At 38.0% G+C, this 14,807-nt stretch overlaps 1 protein-coding gene across 1 annotated transcript in view; it reads left to right on the forward strand.

The window, feature by feature from the left end:
* Positions 1–13,477, forward strand: part of LOC139693266 (uncharacterized) — a 68,447-nt gene extending 54,970 nt beyond the window's left edge. Inside the window, exons 6-9 of the mRNA XM_071591375.1 lie at positions 351–491; positions 8,082–8,308; positions 9,971–10,913; positions 12,699–13,477. Coding sequence (XP_071447476.1) covers positions 351–491; positions 8,082–8,308; positions 9,971–10,870 — 1,268 coding nt within the window. The 3' untranslated portion in view covers positions 10,871–10,913; positions 12,699–13,477. The remainder of the gene's footprint in view (positions 1–350; positions 492–8,081; positions 8,309–9,970; positions 10,914–12,698) is intronic.
* Positions 13,478–14,807: the final 1,330 nt, after the last annotated feature.

Raw genomic sequence — 14,807 nt, forward strand, 5'->3', positions numbered from 1 at the left:
TGCCAAGTATGCCAAAAAGCGATATTATTCAATAAACAATTAGCTCTTCCAGAGGTATATTCATCCAAACTTGACAATCCATTTATTTTAACATAGTAATACTCAATCTAGCAAAGGCATAGTGCCATGGCCTGATATAGATACCACATCCCACCCATGCCACACTTGTTAGTATTACTTCAATGTGCCAAGCCATGCCACAAAGCCAATTTAATATTAATTCAAAAAGTTTAAAGCCGTGCTCTTTACGTTATGGTTTGGTAATCGATTAATGTTTGTTGTTGGGTACCGTTTAAGTTGTAATGACGCTAATTCCATTTGGCATCCCCTGCCTATTCTCAACGATGCAGTTGCTGCGGTAGCGGCTGCAGCAGCCGCGGCAGCTGCGGCTGCTGCGCATTCCACGGCACGCAAGCAACCTCCTCAGAATCAACAAGGGAAGTACGGAGACGAGATGCACAATGCGTATTCCAAAGGAGGACACAATTCAGGTGAGTGGGTTCTCATCATTTGCGCTTCTGCGCAAGGGTTATAGATATATATACACCATTGCGTCGACAATCCATTGTATTCTTGAATATATACACATAAATATATATATATATATATACTTTTATATATATTAATATATAATATATATTAATATATATATCTAATTTGGTACAATATATACTATATATATATATATATATATATATATATATATATATATTTATATATTTATATATATATATATATATATATATACTCATATATACAGAAACAGATATAAGGAAAAGGGATAGGAACACATATAAAGGACGAACACAATAGAGGTGGGGAAGGCGGAATCGAACGGATCACAAGAGTAAAAATATTTCCTCAACCGGGACTCGAACACCGGATCTTTCCACTTGCCGGGCGGATGCTCTTAACCACTTGAGCTATCGAGGATAGTCAATTTACCCTGAGATCCGTGGGTCTAATATGTCACCAAGCGCCCCGATTCTTTCAGCCAAGAGATGGCGTCAGGGGGCTGTTTCACCCACCAAAGGGTGGGTGAAACGGGTGGGTTATATATATATATATATATATACTACCTTGATCAAAAAGTTCCCGGAATAACCACCGTGTGGCGCTCCCATCGTTCCGATTTGAGTTCTGTTTTTTTGTTAAATTGGTACATCTGTTGTTGATATTCCCTTTAAATCTTAGTGTCATAACTTGACATTTGCAAAAGTTACGGTCGGTTTTCGGTATGTCCATCAGTGCTTCCTGCGATTTTTCCATTACTTCCTCTCGGCTGCTAAAACGCGTTCCCCGTAATGGTTTTTTAACTCGATTGAACAGAAAGAAGTCACAGGGAGCCAAATCAGGTGAATTCGGTGGCTGTTGGATGGTATTTGTTACATTTTTCGTCAAAAAATTACGAATAATGATAGCACTGTGCGACGGTGCGTTATCATGGTGCAAAATCCACGAGTTTTCTGCCCACATTTCTGGTCTCTTTCGGCGAATTGCTTCACGCAAACGTCTCATAACGCCCAAATAATACTCTTTGTTTACTGTCTGGCCTTCTGGCAAAAATTCATGATGCACTACACCGTTGTAATCCATGAAAACCATCAGCATTGCCTTCTTTTTTGACTGAAAACGACGTGGTTTTTTTGGTCTCGGCTCATTTGGTGAACGCCATTCACTTGCCTGATGTCTGGATTGCGTGTCGTACTCATAAACCCACGTCTCGTCTCCAGTAATGATCCTTTTGATGAATGTGGGATCGGATTCAGCCTCGCAAATCATGTCTTTTGCGACGTCAACACGGTCTCTTTTTTGCATGAAATTGAGGTCTTTTGGCATCAACTTTGCTGCTACACGACGGAAACCCAAATCATTAACCACAATGTCTTGGGCGGATCCATAGGCAATGTTCAAGTCCTCCGCTATTTCTCTGATGGTTATTGACCAACATTTCTTTTACTTTATCAATTTTTTACCGACTTTCGATTTCGATGGTCTGCCACTGCGTTCATCATCTTCGATTGACTCACGACCACTTCTGAACCGCTCGTGCCACTGGTAAACGACCGTTTTTTTTAGAGAATCGTTGCCGAAACACTTTTCCAACATTTCCAACGTCCGTGCGCCACTAAATCCGTTTTTTACGCAAAATTTAATACAAGTTCGTTGTTGCAAAATTAAATCCATTTCTGAAATTGTAAAAAATCGCCAACACACACAGAGATAGATGTACTCTTGGCTACGTAACTTTTGCAAATGTCAAGTTATGACACTAAGATTTAAAGGGAATATCAACAACAGATGTACCAATTTAACAAAAAAACAGAACTCAAATCGGAACGATGGGAGCGCCACACGGTGGTTATTCCGGGAACTTTTTGATCAAGGTAGTATATATATATATATATATATATATATATATATATATATATATATATAAAGGGTGGGTATATATATATATATATACATATATACTTATATATATATTAATATATATATATCTAATTTGGTACTATATATATATATATATATATATATATATATATATATATATATATACATATATACTTATATATATATATTAATATATATCTAATTTGGTACAATATATATATATATATATATATTTTTATATATATATTTTTATATATATATATATATATATATATATATATATATATATATATATATATATATATACATATATATATATATATATATATATATATATATATATCTAATTTGGTACAATATATATATATATATATATATATATATATATTGTACCAAATTAGATATATATATATATATATCTAATTTGGTACAATATATATATATATATATATATATATTGTACCAAATTAGATATATATATATATATATATATATATATATATATATATATATATATATATATAAATATATATATATAAATATATATATATAAATATATATATATATATAAATATATATATATATATATATATATATATATATTATATGGGGGTCATGGTAGTCCAGTGGGTAGAGCATTGGACTGCTGACCGGAGGGTCGCGGGTTCGATTCCCTGGCAAAGCACTCTGGGCACCTGCAGATCCACCCAAACTATGTGATTTTTCGGGTACCAGATCCTCCTGGGAAACCATAACCGGCACAGTGTATTAAGGAACTGGCCCTCCTTATGAATACCCTGATGTGTGAATTTCACATGCCGTATAGGGCTTAGCACTGGGTGAACTCTACCATCACCTGCTAAACCGACCTTCCAGGGTTGATTACTCTGTTTACGGATATATACATATATATATATATTCATTCAGATGGCTATTGAGATATAAGGAAAAAGGATAGGAATACACACGAATATAAAGGAAGAACAAGACAGGTGAGAGAGTATGTGGGGAAGGCAGATCTGGGAGCAGATCACAGGCGTATAAAAATATTTCCCTGACCAGGACTTGAACACACACCTGATCAATCCGCTTGCGACTGGGCCGATGCTTTAACCACTTGGGGCAAATGTAATTTCTCTCTTTAACCAAGAGGTGGCACCCTTGACTCTTCATATTGAATACTTCCATTCAGAAGGTAGTTTCCGTTGTCCTTTCTTGTTTTTAATTCTGTTTGTCATCTGGAAATGGAAATTGATGAAATAACTGAGAAACGAAACAGCATATCAAGTGTTTTGTTTGAAGTGCAGTGGTAAAGGTTATCAAGAAATTACTGAGAAATGTACTGAAAGCTGTTTGCATGGAGATAATGCTTTCTGAAGAATAAAACATCCAAGTTTTCAAAGTGGATTTGAGCGTTTTATTGAAGATGGCAGAGACAGGACGCCAAGACGGATTAAGATGCAAAAGGCCTTTATAAAGACCTTCCTATTCCCATCACCTGTGTTCGACCTTGATACAACATTGATCGTGTGTGCAATGGTCCGTTGTCCTTCTTCTCATCTAATCGTCATTATAATAATAACTGTGATCCGAATGATAATGTCAGCTGATGAAGAGTGAACTGAATTAAGAGTAAATTATCAACAGTGCCCACCACTAATACTATTTTATTACCATTGAATGACACGATATGATTGGATGGATGGACATGGATGGATCCTTGATGACACACACACACACACACCAATGAATGACACCATGACACAATGCACACCATTCAGAGCACATTATACCAGAGAGCACATTGATATATGTTCGCCGTTGTTTCTGGCAATTAATTAATTCAAATCACCGCATTGATCCAATGATCATCACAATCCTCCTTATTATTATTTTTATTCTTAAAATAGATCTCTGCCCCTTTTTGCAACTTTTTCCAATATATATTCCCGATTAATAAAATGCAATGAAATGTGATGATAATGATGATTGGGGGGGACATTGTACGTGTCATATCACCCTTAGGGGCACACGAGATGATAATAATATGTTTGTTGGAGAAGAGACAGACAATAAATATCAATAATAAAGCAAAGAAAAAACGAATAGATATAGAAAACTGCGTCTACTGATAATTAAATAAGAAGAACCTTAATAAGAACTGAACTGCCTCTTAAATAAGAGGAGGAGGACTTCCAAAGGGGAGGGTGCTTTTATTATTAAACAGTGGAAATGAATATAAGAAGAAGAAGAAGATGGAATATATAATAATAATAAGAAGAAGGCATAGATAGCCATTACTACGAATTGACAGAGAGAGTACTTTGAAGAAGGTATAGACAGCAAAATCATTGATATGTGTAGACTCTAAATTTAAAGCGAAATAATGTTTTCAGAGCCTTAGTTCAGGTGTTTATTGGACAGGGTAGCATATGTGGAGTAACTAGGCACGTGAAGTAAGTACTTAAGTAAGGAATATAAATAAGATGAGTGATTGAAGAGGGGAGTGGGGCAGTGGTGCATTGATTCATTCACAGCTTACTGAAATGGCACCAGAGCACCAAAGTTCACTCCACGACATGAGGAGATGATACTATCGCTGCCTCGCGGTGGTCTAGCCTAGCCTTTTAGATGGATTAACCGGACAGACAGCCAGTTCTTGGACGTAACCATCAATGACAATCGTCCGTCCGCTCTTAAAAGGAATGGCAACACTGATGAACAACTCTTTTCCTCACTAATCGCATTTGCTCTGTAAAGTACACCAATTTCCCAACCAACAGATGTCGGCAGCTTTGATGTTTATAGCTAGAGAGAGCCTTATTATTCAAATTGGCTAGCTATTTTAAACAATAGTGAGTCTAATTAAACGTTAAAAAGAGGCATTAAGGGAAGAACTGGAGGTAGGAATGAAAGTTTGTGTTATCGACAGAAGTTGTTACACGTTGGGAGAAATGTTGGGAGCCTTAACGGGAGAATTATGTTGAAGAATAAATATATGATTTAGAAACTTAAAGAATTGTATTTCAATCTACTTTTAGCCCCATCTTGCTATCTGTTTTCGTTTGCGGTCTATAGAAGCATGTGTGCAGTAGCTTACCCTTGTATTTGCTATTGGATATATATATTGATATTTTTAAATGTTAATCCATAACATAAAGTTAACAGAAAATAGGTTTTTGAAATGTAAAAAATTAAATTCTGGATTAGTTCTACCTCCGTGGTATAGTCAATCGATTTTCACTCGACCGGGTTGAGTTTTATACCTTTACTTCAGTTGAATAATAAATTTAAATGGCCTGGTAGGTTTTCCCGATGGTGGTTTGATGTATTCCGCATTCTCTCGGGTTATACCGCGGTGCTGTTTAATGCTGACAACAGTTTCGTCGAAGTTGCATTTGGAGTCTTCAGTCCGAAGATGATGAAGGACTTGTGGATTTTGGCTACCCTTAATACGAGGGCAGTTCAATAAGTACCCGTGTTAGAAATGAAGAGATCATTTTTTCAAAAATATAGTTTTTATTTTTCAGCATAGTCCCATTTTAGAAAGATTCTCCCAAAGTTCCGGTCATTTTTTTAAACCCTCCAAAAAAATAGGATTTGTCGAACTCTCTCTACAAAATACGCCCCTGTCTCTCAGCGATAACTTCCTCGTGTGAGCTGAATTTTATTCTCCTGTGAGCCATTTCTTCATGTTTAGGGAATGAGAAAAAGTCACAGGCAGCCAGATCGGGTGAATGCGGGGGGTGCGGCAGCAATTCATAACGTAGTTCATGCAGTTCATGAAGTCGCAGGCAGCCAGATCGGGTGAATACGGGGGGGTGCGGCAGCAATTCATAACGTAGTTCATGCAGTTCATGAAGTCACAGGCAGCCAGATCAGGTGAATACGGGGGGGTGCGGCAACAATTCATAACGTAGTTCATGCAGTTCATGAAGTCACAGGCAGCCAGATCGGGTGAATACGGGGGGTGCGGCAGCAATTCATAACGTAGTTCATGCAGTTCATGAAGTCACAGGCAGCCAGATCGGGAGAATACGGGGGGTGCGGCAGCAATTCATAACATAGTTCATGCAGTTCATGAAGTCACAGGCAGCCAGATCGGGTGAATACGGGGGGGTGCGGCAGCAATTCATAACGTAGTTCATGCAGTTCATGAAGTCACAGGCAGCCAGATTGGGTGAATATGGGGGGGTGCGGCAGCAATTCATAACATAGTTCATGCAGTTCATGAAGTCACAGGCAGCCAGATCGGGTGAATACGGGGGTGCGGCAACAATTCATGCCGTAGTTCATTCAGTTTGGTGGCGACAACTCCGGTTGAATGCTGGTGTGTTATCGTGGTGAAACAGCAGCTTCTTTCTCGCCAAATGCGGCCATGTGTCCTTCAATTTTGTGTAAAAGCAGTCCAATAACTCACTGTAGTATTTCCCATTGATCGTTCTTCCTTTTTCTTAAAAATCCATGAGTATGACACCATTTAGATCCCAAAAAACCATCGCCATGACCTTTTCTGGCCGATCCAACCATCTTTGCCTTCTTTGGAGCAGATTCACCAGGAGAAATCCATTGTTTTGATTGCTGCTTGGTTTCTGGTGTGTATTGATGAATCCAGGTTTCATCAACAGTGATAACTCGATGCAAAAACACCTTCGGATCTCGCTTAAATTGCTGCAAACACTGCTTCGAAGTTGACAGCCGGATCAGCTTGTTGCCCACCGTGAGCAATTGCGGCAACCATCGGGCTGACAATTTTTTTATTTAGCCAGCTTATCATGTAATGTAATAAAATATTAATTGCCATTCCGGTCGACACACCCCCCACGGCCTCTGCTACTTCATGCACTCTTTCGATCGTCGATCAGCGAGAATCATGGCGGGGACTTTTTGAGTGATTTCCTGAATGGTAACCGCGTCTGCCGGGCGTCCTGGTCGCTCCTCATTAAAAACAATGTTTGCCCACGTTTAAATTCGTTGAACCAATATCTAACTGTAGTCATAGATGGCAAAGTAAAGTGTCCCCATCCAACAGCATCCAACTTTGCTTTCATCTCCTCGCATTTCTTCCCATCCAAAACAAAACAAAAAGCGAATTACCAAACGATATTGCTGTCTTTTTCCATCTGCAAGCGAAACTCACGAAAAACACGTCTTACACTCGAATGACTGCCAAATCCAAACTAACCTTTTTAAATCAGTCTTGAAATTAGTTTCACCGTTGTTTGATAGATGGCAGCACAGGATGATAACATAAACTTCCCTCAGGAACGCTCTTCAAACACGGGTACTTATTGAACCGCCCTCGTAGAAGTAATCTTTAACTTATCAGTCGTGTTTCCAAGAGCAAATCCAAACTAAACTTTAAATCAGTCCGAAATTAGTTTCACCGTCGTTTGATAGATGGCAGCACACGAAGATAGCATAAACTTCCCTCAGGAATGCCCTTTGGTCAACAAACCTACTTATAGAAACACCCTTGTATCAATTCTGTTTTAATCGAGCAAAATGATAGTTATATTTTATTTTATTATATATATTAATCTGTTTATACATCAATGGATATAAACAATATGTATTTATTGATTGATATATAATGGTTTATTCATGTTTTCACGTCTCTCGGCATAATAGTCCCGAGACTACCACACTTACTAATGTTCAGTTCATGGTTCTTTCCGTTCTTCCAGGCATTGAGTTGCTTCCAGCTCCGTCGACGGCCAGCGACGGTGGCAGTGGGGGCGGCGGTGACAACGGAGGCGGTGGTCCAGGTGGAGAAGGAGGGGGCGAAGATCTAATGACACTCGAAGCGGAGATCTCCGAACTTCAACGTGAGAACGCGAGGGTTGAATCCCAAATGATGAGGTTGCGCTCGGACATAACGGCAATGGAAGCACATCTACGACAAGGGGACAAGGTAATTATGTCCGCGATTATGTTCTAATCAAAGAAAAACATAAAAAAAGAACCGAAACCGGACCTTTGGAACGTTAACGTAAAAGATAAGGGTCTGTTTTTAAACCTTAAGGGGTCTTAAAACCCTTTCTTTAAGGATACAACCCTTAAAAATAACCAAACCAAATCTTTATGATCTACAAGAACATTTGTGTGCATTGAAATAGTTGAATTTTCCAAATGTTTTCGAGAAATATTAATCTATTTATCTATTTTTCAATTGTCTGTATCTGTGCTGTGTTTATTATGGGTACAGAGTTCATCTATGTTTCTGTGCCATAAAATAATGATTTTTTCCTTAAAAACTGTCTCGAAATGCAATCCCAAATGTGGTATAGGTGACCCATCCAACGTTCCCTACTCTTCGGAGTTATTGACGATTTCAAATGACTTCTGTGTCTAAACCGTTTGTGACAAATGCTGAATTATAATTGTAACAGCTCTTGAAGTGTGTCTAAAGAAGGAATAGGGTGATATTACCCGTGGTACAGCGGTTAGACTGCATTGATTTGTATATTATGTTGGTACGGTATTGGGATACATGTTTAGGTAAGGTGTAGCAATGAATTTATCAGTATAAGTGAACCGAAACAACGGCAGAACCATGTGATTCCCTCACCTATTATCCCCGTTCCGATATTCGGTTTCTAATGCGATGCAGCTTGTTGTATTTCAAACAACTGTGACACAGTTGTGTGCATTGCAATTACATAAGTGTGTTGCAAGTGCGCATTGAGATAGACAATGAATGTGGACAGCAGTAAACCATTGTTAATAATTGAAATTAAACGATAATTAGTGAGGCTTTCAAAAGGTGTGATTGTAATAATGTGTGTTCCTCCTTCGGGTTTCCACTGATGCAATTGTTGATTCACTGACGTTTAATGACGATGTCAATGAATCAACATTTGCATCCATTGATCCAATTGTTGATTCATTGATGGTGCAATTGTTTATTCATTGTTGCAATAGTAAATTCTCAAATGCGATTTTTCATTCTTTGATGATATTGTTGATAAATTGATACAAGTGTTGTATCAATGGTGCAATTTTTTATTCACTGACACTCAATGACGATCCATTGATTCAATTGTTGATCCATTGATGATGCAATTGTTAAGTCATTGTTGCAATTGTTCATTCTCAAATGCAATTTTTCATTCTTTGATCATATTGTTGATAAATTGATACAAGTGTTGTATCAATGGTGCAGTTGTTGGTTCATTGATGAGGCAGTTGTTGATTCAATGGTGCAATTGTTGATTTATTTAGGCTATTGTTGATTCATTGACATAATTGTTGATTCATTGATGCATTTGTTGATTTATTGATAATGCAATTGTTGATTCATGGATGCATTTGTTGATACATTGGTGCAATTGTTCACTTACAATTGGAATTGTTGATTCATTGATGATGCAATTGTCGATTCATCGACAATGCATTGTTTATTCATTGACCCAATTGTTTATTCATTGATTATGATGCAACTGTCGATGCATTGATATCGTCAAATCATCAACAATAGTGTCTTATCTATGCATTATCTCTCTCTCTTTCATATACACATTTTCCCTGCTATATATACCCGTGTGCGTGTGCGTTTGCTTGTTTCCCTCAACAGGAGACGCAAGCCATCGCGCAACGCAGCTCGAACCTGAACGAATACTACGAGAGCCTCCGCAACAACGTCATCACGCTCCTCGAACACGTCCGCCTGCCGTCCGGCAGCGGGGGAAGCGGAAACGGCGCAAACGGACAAGGCGTGCCGCAACCGCCGACGGCACCAAACGCCCAACCGAACAACAACAACGGAAACGGTAGCCCCAACCCGGGACAGGGTTACCATCCTCACGGAAACATGCCGCCGTCATCTCCGGTAGTCGTGCCGCACAGTGCCGCAAACCTGATACATCACCACGTGTCACATCACCATCACCATCCTCATTACCTTCACCCCGCGCCAAACCAGCTCAATTCTATCCATCACCACCATCACCACGCCATTGCCCATTCGCCCTCGCACCATCTGCAGTCTCTGCAGCACGCCGGTCACCTCCAAACGCCGATCAACGGTTCGGGAGGTCACCCACCGGCACCGACGGCCGGATTGCACCATGCTCAACTGGCGAACCTACACTCGTCACCGTCCCCGAACCTCAACGGCATACACGGACACCTCCACCCGTCGGCTGGTCAAATCCACGGTTCCGGTCCACCCGGCAACGCAATCCTTCACCCGTTGCACCCATCGGGGCACCAAATACACCACCCGTCTCCGACGAACTCATCGAACGCGTCAAGCTCATCGTCTTCTTCTAGTTCATCCTCTTCTTCAGTTTCTTCATCCCCGGAGAAAATCTCCCACGAGAACTTTGATTCGTATATCACCAAGCTACAGACGCTCTGTGGTCCGGGTGGTGCGGCGCAAGGAGGGGAATATTGTCCGGAAGAAAACCGTCCCTTGTACGAGACAGTTAGATCGGCACTTCAAGACTTCACGGTACTCCCGACGCCTATTTAAAAGGATGAACGCGATCATGTCTTCCCAAATACGGACTGGGCTTGTGAGTATTGTTTCCTTATCCCTTTATATGCATCTACGCAATTGCGTTTATAAAACGCACAGGTGTAAGCAAACCATTGTGTCAGCAGACGATGCTTAAACCCGGTCAAAGCACATATGCTCTTGATTCTTGTTTAAGACAAGGTTAGTTCTTTCAATTAACTAGAAGCGTTATCCACAGAAGTAATGGTTACTTAATAAAGATTTTAAAAACATTATAAAGAGCCGGTAAGCCAACTGGAACAACAAATTACTAATATTAACTGAACGCAATAGATTTAAGAAGTTTTAGTAGATCGAAACAAGTCGTTTAGAATGTCTTCAAACTTAAAATCAAAGCCGTTACCTTTTGGGTATTCCTATATAGTTTGCGTCTGTCTGTGGGACAATATTTAAAGTAGTTTTATCATTGCATTACAGAAGAACTTGGACCACAACAAACCTATATCAAATCAACAAAGAAGATAGGGTATACCTTTTTAACTAACGGCCAAAACTATCGAATTTTTCTCATTAAAAAACCCATCGAGGTCCGGGTTTTACTGGAAGAACAGTTGATATTTAAAATAATAGTCCCTTATTTCATTGACAATTCTTGTAAATTACCAAAATATGCAATGGAATCATTTATTCATTTGAAATGATTAGTATTACTTTATCACGAGAGATGCCGAGGAAGTAACATACGAGTCTAGACCACAGACAAAATGACGTTCAGAAGTAATCCTGGTTTTGGCATGTGGAAGTAACATTCCCCCCTCAAGATACATGCTTAGGTTTGAGGTCGTTACATTGTTCATCCAGTGTAGTATTTTGTAGAAGTGGATGAAGTATGGAGACGTGTTCTAGTGTTGTGTGCTATACGTGACAACATTTGCAAGGTTAAACAACGTTCTATTATGGAATTTTTGCCTTCATCTCAAAATTGTCCGAGGTGTAATGATTATTATCCTTTGAGGTGCCTCTTTGAGTTGAGAGGTAAAGAATAATAATCGCAGAAGGCATCGCAAGGTATCGCATTAAGGATTAATAAGGAGGAGGAGGGTTTTGTGTTTGAGTTCTCTATCTTTGAGATGCTGTGGTGGACCAATCGTGAGTACAGATTTATCTCGGAGGTATTATCATCCCAATTGTTGTTCAATAAATAATAATGAAGCCATGACACCACGTTCCACATTGGATATATATATATATTCCAATATATATGGTGTGATATGCGATATATACGCTTCTGATAGAAGTGATTCGCCTTTGGTCATTTTTGAATTTAATCTTCAAAAAGACGAGTTTGCTTTGATGTTTATATATCGTCTGTGGGTCAGTGATCTCGGACGTCCGCTGCTTGTGTTTCATCATCCAACAATTATTGGCTTTTCCCAGACTCGCAAACCACGAAATTTTACTACCCATATCAGATTAACAGTAGACCTGTCAACAGCATTCGATAGCAGCACAGTTTAACTCACATTGATGATTACTTAATTCGATAAATTACTTTGAAAAATTTAACAATCGCATTACTTTTGGTTTGCACGCTGTATTGTTAATCTTGACTCTATACTATACAGAAATGACTAGCGACAATCCAGCCTTCTATACGCTGTAGGTCAAGACGCAATACCCTTGTGTGTGTGTGTTTATGTTTAAAGACAGCAAACATTCGACTTCACTACTCTTAAACAGAGGTTACCTTCTGTGAAAACGCTCTAGGAATTAACTATTAGCCATCTGGTTAATTGAATGTGGATTTTAAACTATGTTCACTGTTTTCTTTCCTTACTTTCAGAATCAATGATGCATTGATTGGATAGAAGACGATATGAAATTCAAAAGGAATCTCCGAGAGTTTTGAAACCTTTCCCGATGAAGTTGTGAGGAGAGAAAGATGACAGGAACGCAAAAGTGGTTGTTCAACTTTACTGTCCGTTTTGTTAAGAGTACTGACTGTTTCATCAATGTTTTATCAGTGGGTTGATCAACGTTGCTATACCCGGTATCTTATGGTGATTGTCCTGCCAATCTTCCAAATTCTACTAACAAATCTGTGAAGATGTAAGGAAACGGTAAGAGTATTCCTTCTGATGGGTTACTTCAGATGGTATCATGTACGATTGCAAGTGTGTCTAACCTTTTACAGACTTCTTATCTTCATTTGAGTCGTCCATTCTGGTTTTTGAAATGAATGGGTCCCATTATATTTCCTTGCGGTACTTCTGGGAATGCTTAAATGTATTCTAAACCTTGCTGCGGTGTCTTAAAGTTCAACGGAACGGTGGGAATACATCTAATATCTATTGATGTGTAAATTGAGGTGGAATCTTGGTAATGTTTATGAAATATTTAGCGTTGATTTTGATTGGTAGTTATTTCGAAATTTTGCCAACCCTGGAATTAACGATATAACAACTGTGTCTATGGCTGTTTGATAGGGTTTCTCTTGTGTTTACACTGAGAAATATTCCTTTAAGATTGGTTTTTGAATTTTGAACCCATAAAAAAATCCTTTTCGGTGATATCTGATTTAGTTTTGGATACCAACAGAGTTTGCTTATTAGTTCATTTCGTTGTTCTGGTCAACGTGTTTCTAGTTATAAACAGTATTGTCTCTCAGATGCCATAGAGCATAGGTTCCAAACGTTTATTATTAATAGGGAGATGTACGATTTAATAAGAAATTGTAATAACATATTAAGTTATGTTGGTACATGGTTTACTTTGTTGTACTTCTTCATCGCAAAACCAAACTCAGGTTTGCGAAAACGGTGAAGTAACCTGTTTATACTGCCTGTTTTTTGTTTAAACTTTAATGTGCAATGTTGACCGACTATATTATCTGTGATATTTTAATTTTTTGGTGGTTTTACGTTGGTTGATTCCTATTCAAAAGGTCATCGGATGCTATCAAGTGAATTTTTTATCAATATTTATATTTTTACAAAACACAGTCAAGCTCACAGGCTTCATAATTGGTTTAAAACCATTTTAAGTGTTTTTTAATGAGTTTAATCATTCTCGGTGACTTCTCCGAGTGTGTTTATGCTGATCTTTTAAATGTGGTGTGTTTTATAGATAAGAAAAGAAGTCCTGGATATCGTTAAGCTGACTTTTGTTATCGATCTGAAATCTTAGGTTCTATTTTAAGTCCTGTATGCTAATTGTTATTTTTGTTGGTTTTGTTAATCTTTAAGATATGCTCTGTTATTCATTTAAATCTTGTCGTGGACCTAATTAGACTATCGTACCTCCGCTGGGAATTTAATGCCACTTTCGAAGGGCGAAAAACATTGGTCGTCGCTTTTATACAAAGCTCTCTTACCGTTCGGCCACCATTTCCTCGCAAGCTATACATCGGATCGTGAAGAAAATGTTGGTGTTCGCAGGTCATTGAATGGACAATGTTTCGTCAATGCGTTCTGGTCTGGAAACATTGTTTTTTCCCAGGTAACTGAATCGATAGTTCTGATGATGTGTTTTAAAATCAAATCGCCATCCAAGACGTCTCTTTAATGACCTGAACATCAATCGAATACTCTGTATTGAGCGGATAGTATGGTTCATGGCATGTTATAATGGAATTGCTCAATTGAGGAACCGCAGTTTGAGTCTCAAAACATACCGATATGACATGATTGCTTCGCCAAAGATAAAGGTTAAATGATTATTTATCGTGATTATATTTTTTATACCGATATATATATATATATATATATATACATATATATATATATTGATATGTATATATATATATTTGATGATTGAAATGTATATATATATATATATATACGATTATTATACATATATATATATATATATTATTATATATATACGATTATATATACATATATATATATATATATATATATATATATATAAATATATATATCTATTTATTTCT

The sequence above is a fragment of the Hetaerina americana genome, unplaced genomic scaffold (genome assembly GCF_022747635.1).
Source record: "Hetaerina americana unplaced genomic scaffold, ioHetAmer1.1.p SCAF_45, whole genome shotgun sequence".
Lineage (NCBI taxonomy): Eukaryota > Metazoa > Arthropoda > Insecta > Odonata > Calopterygidae > Hetaerina > Hetaerina americana.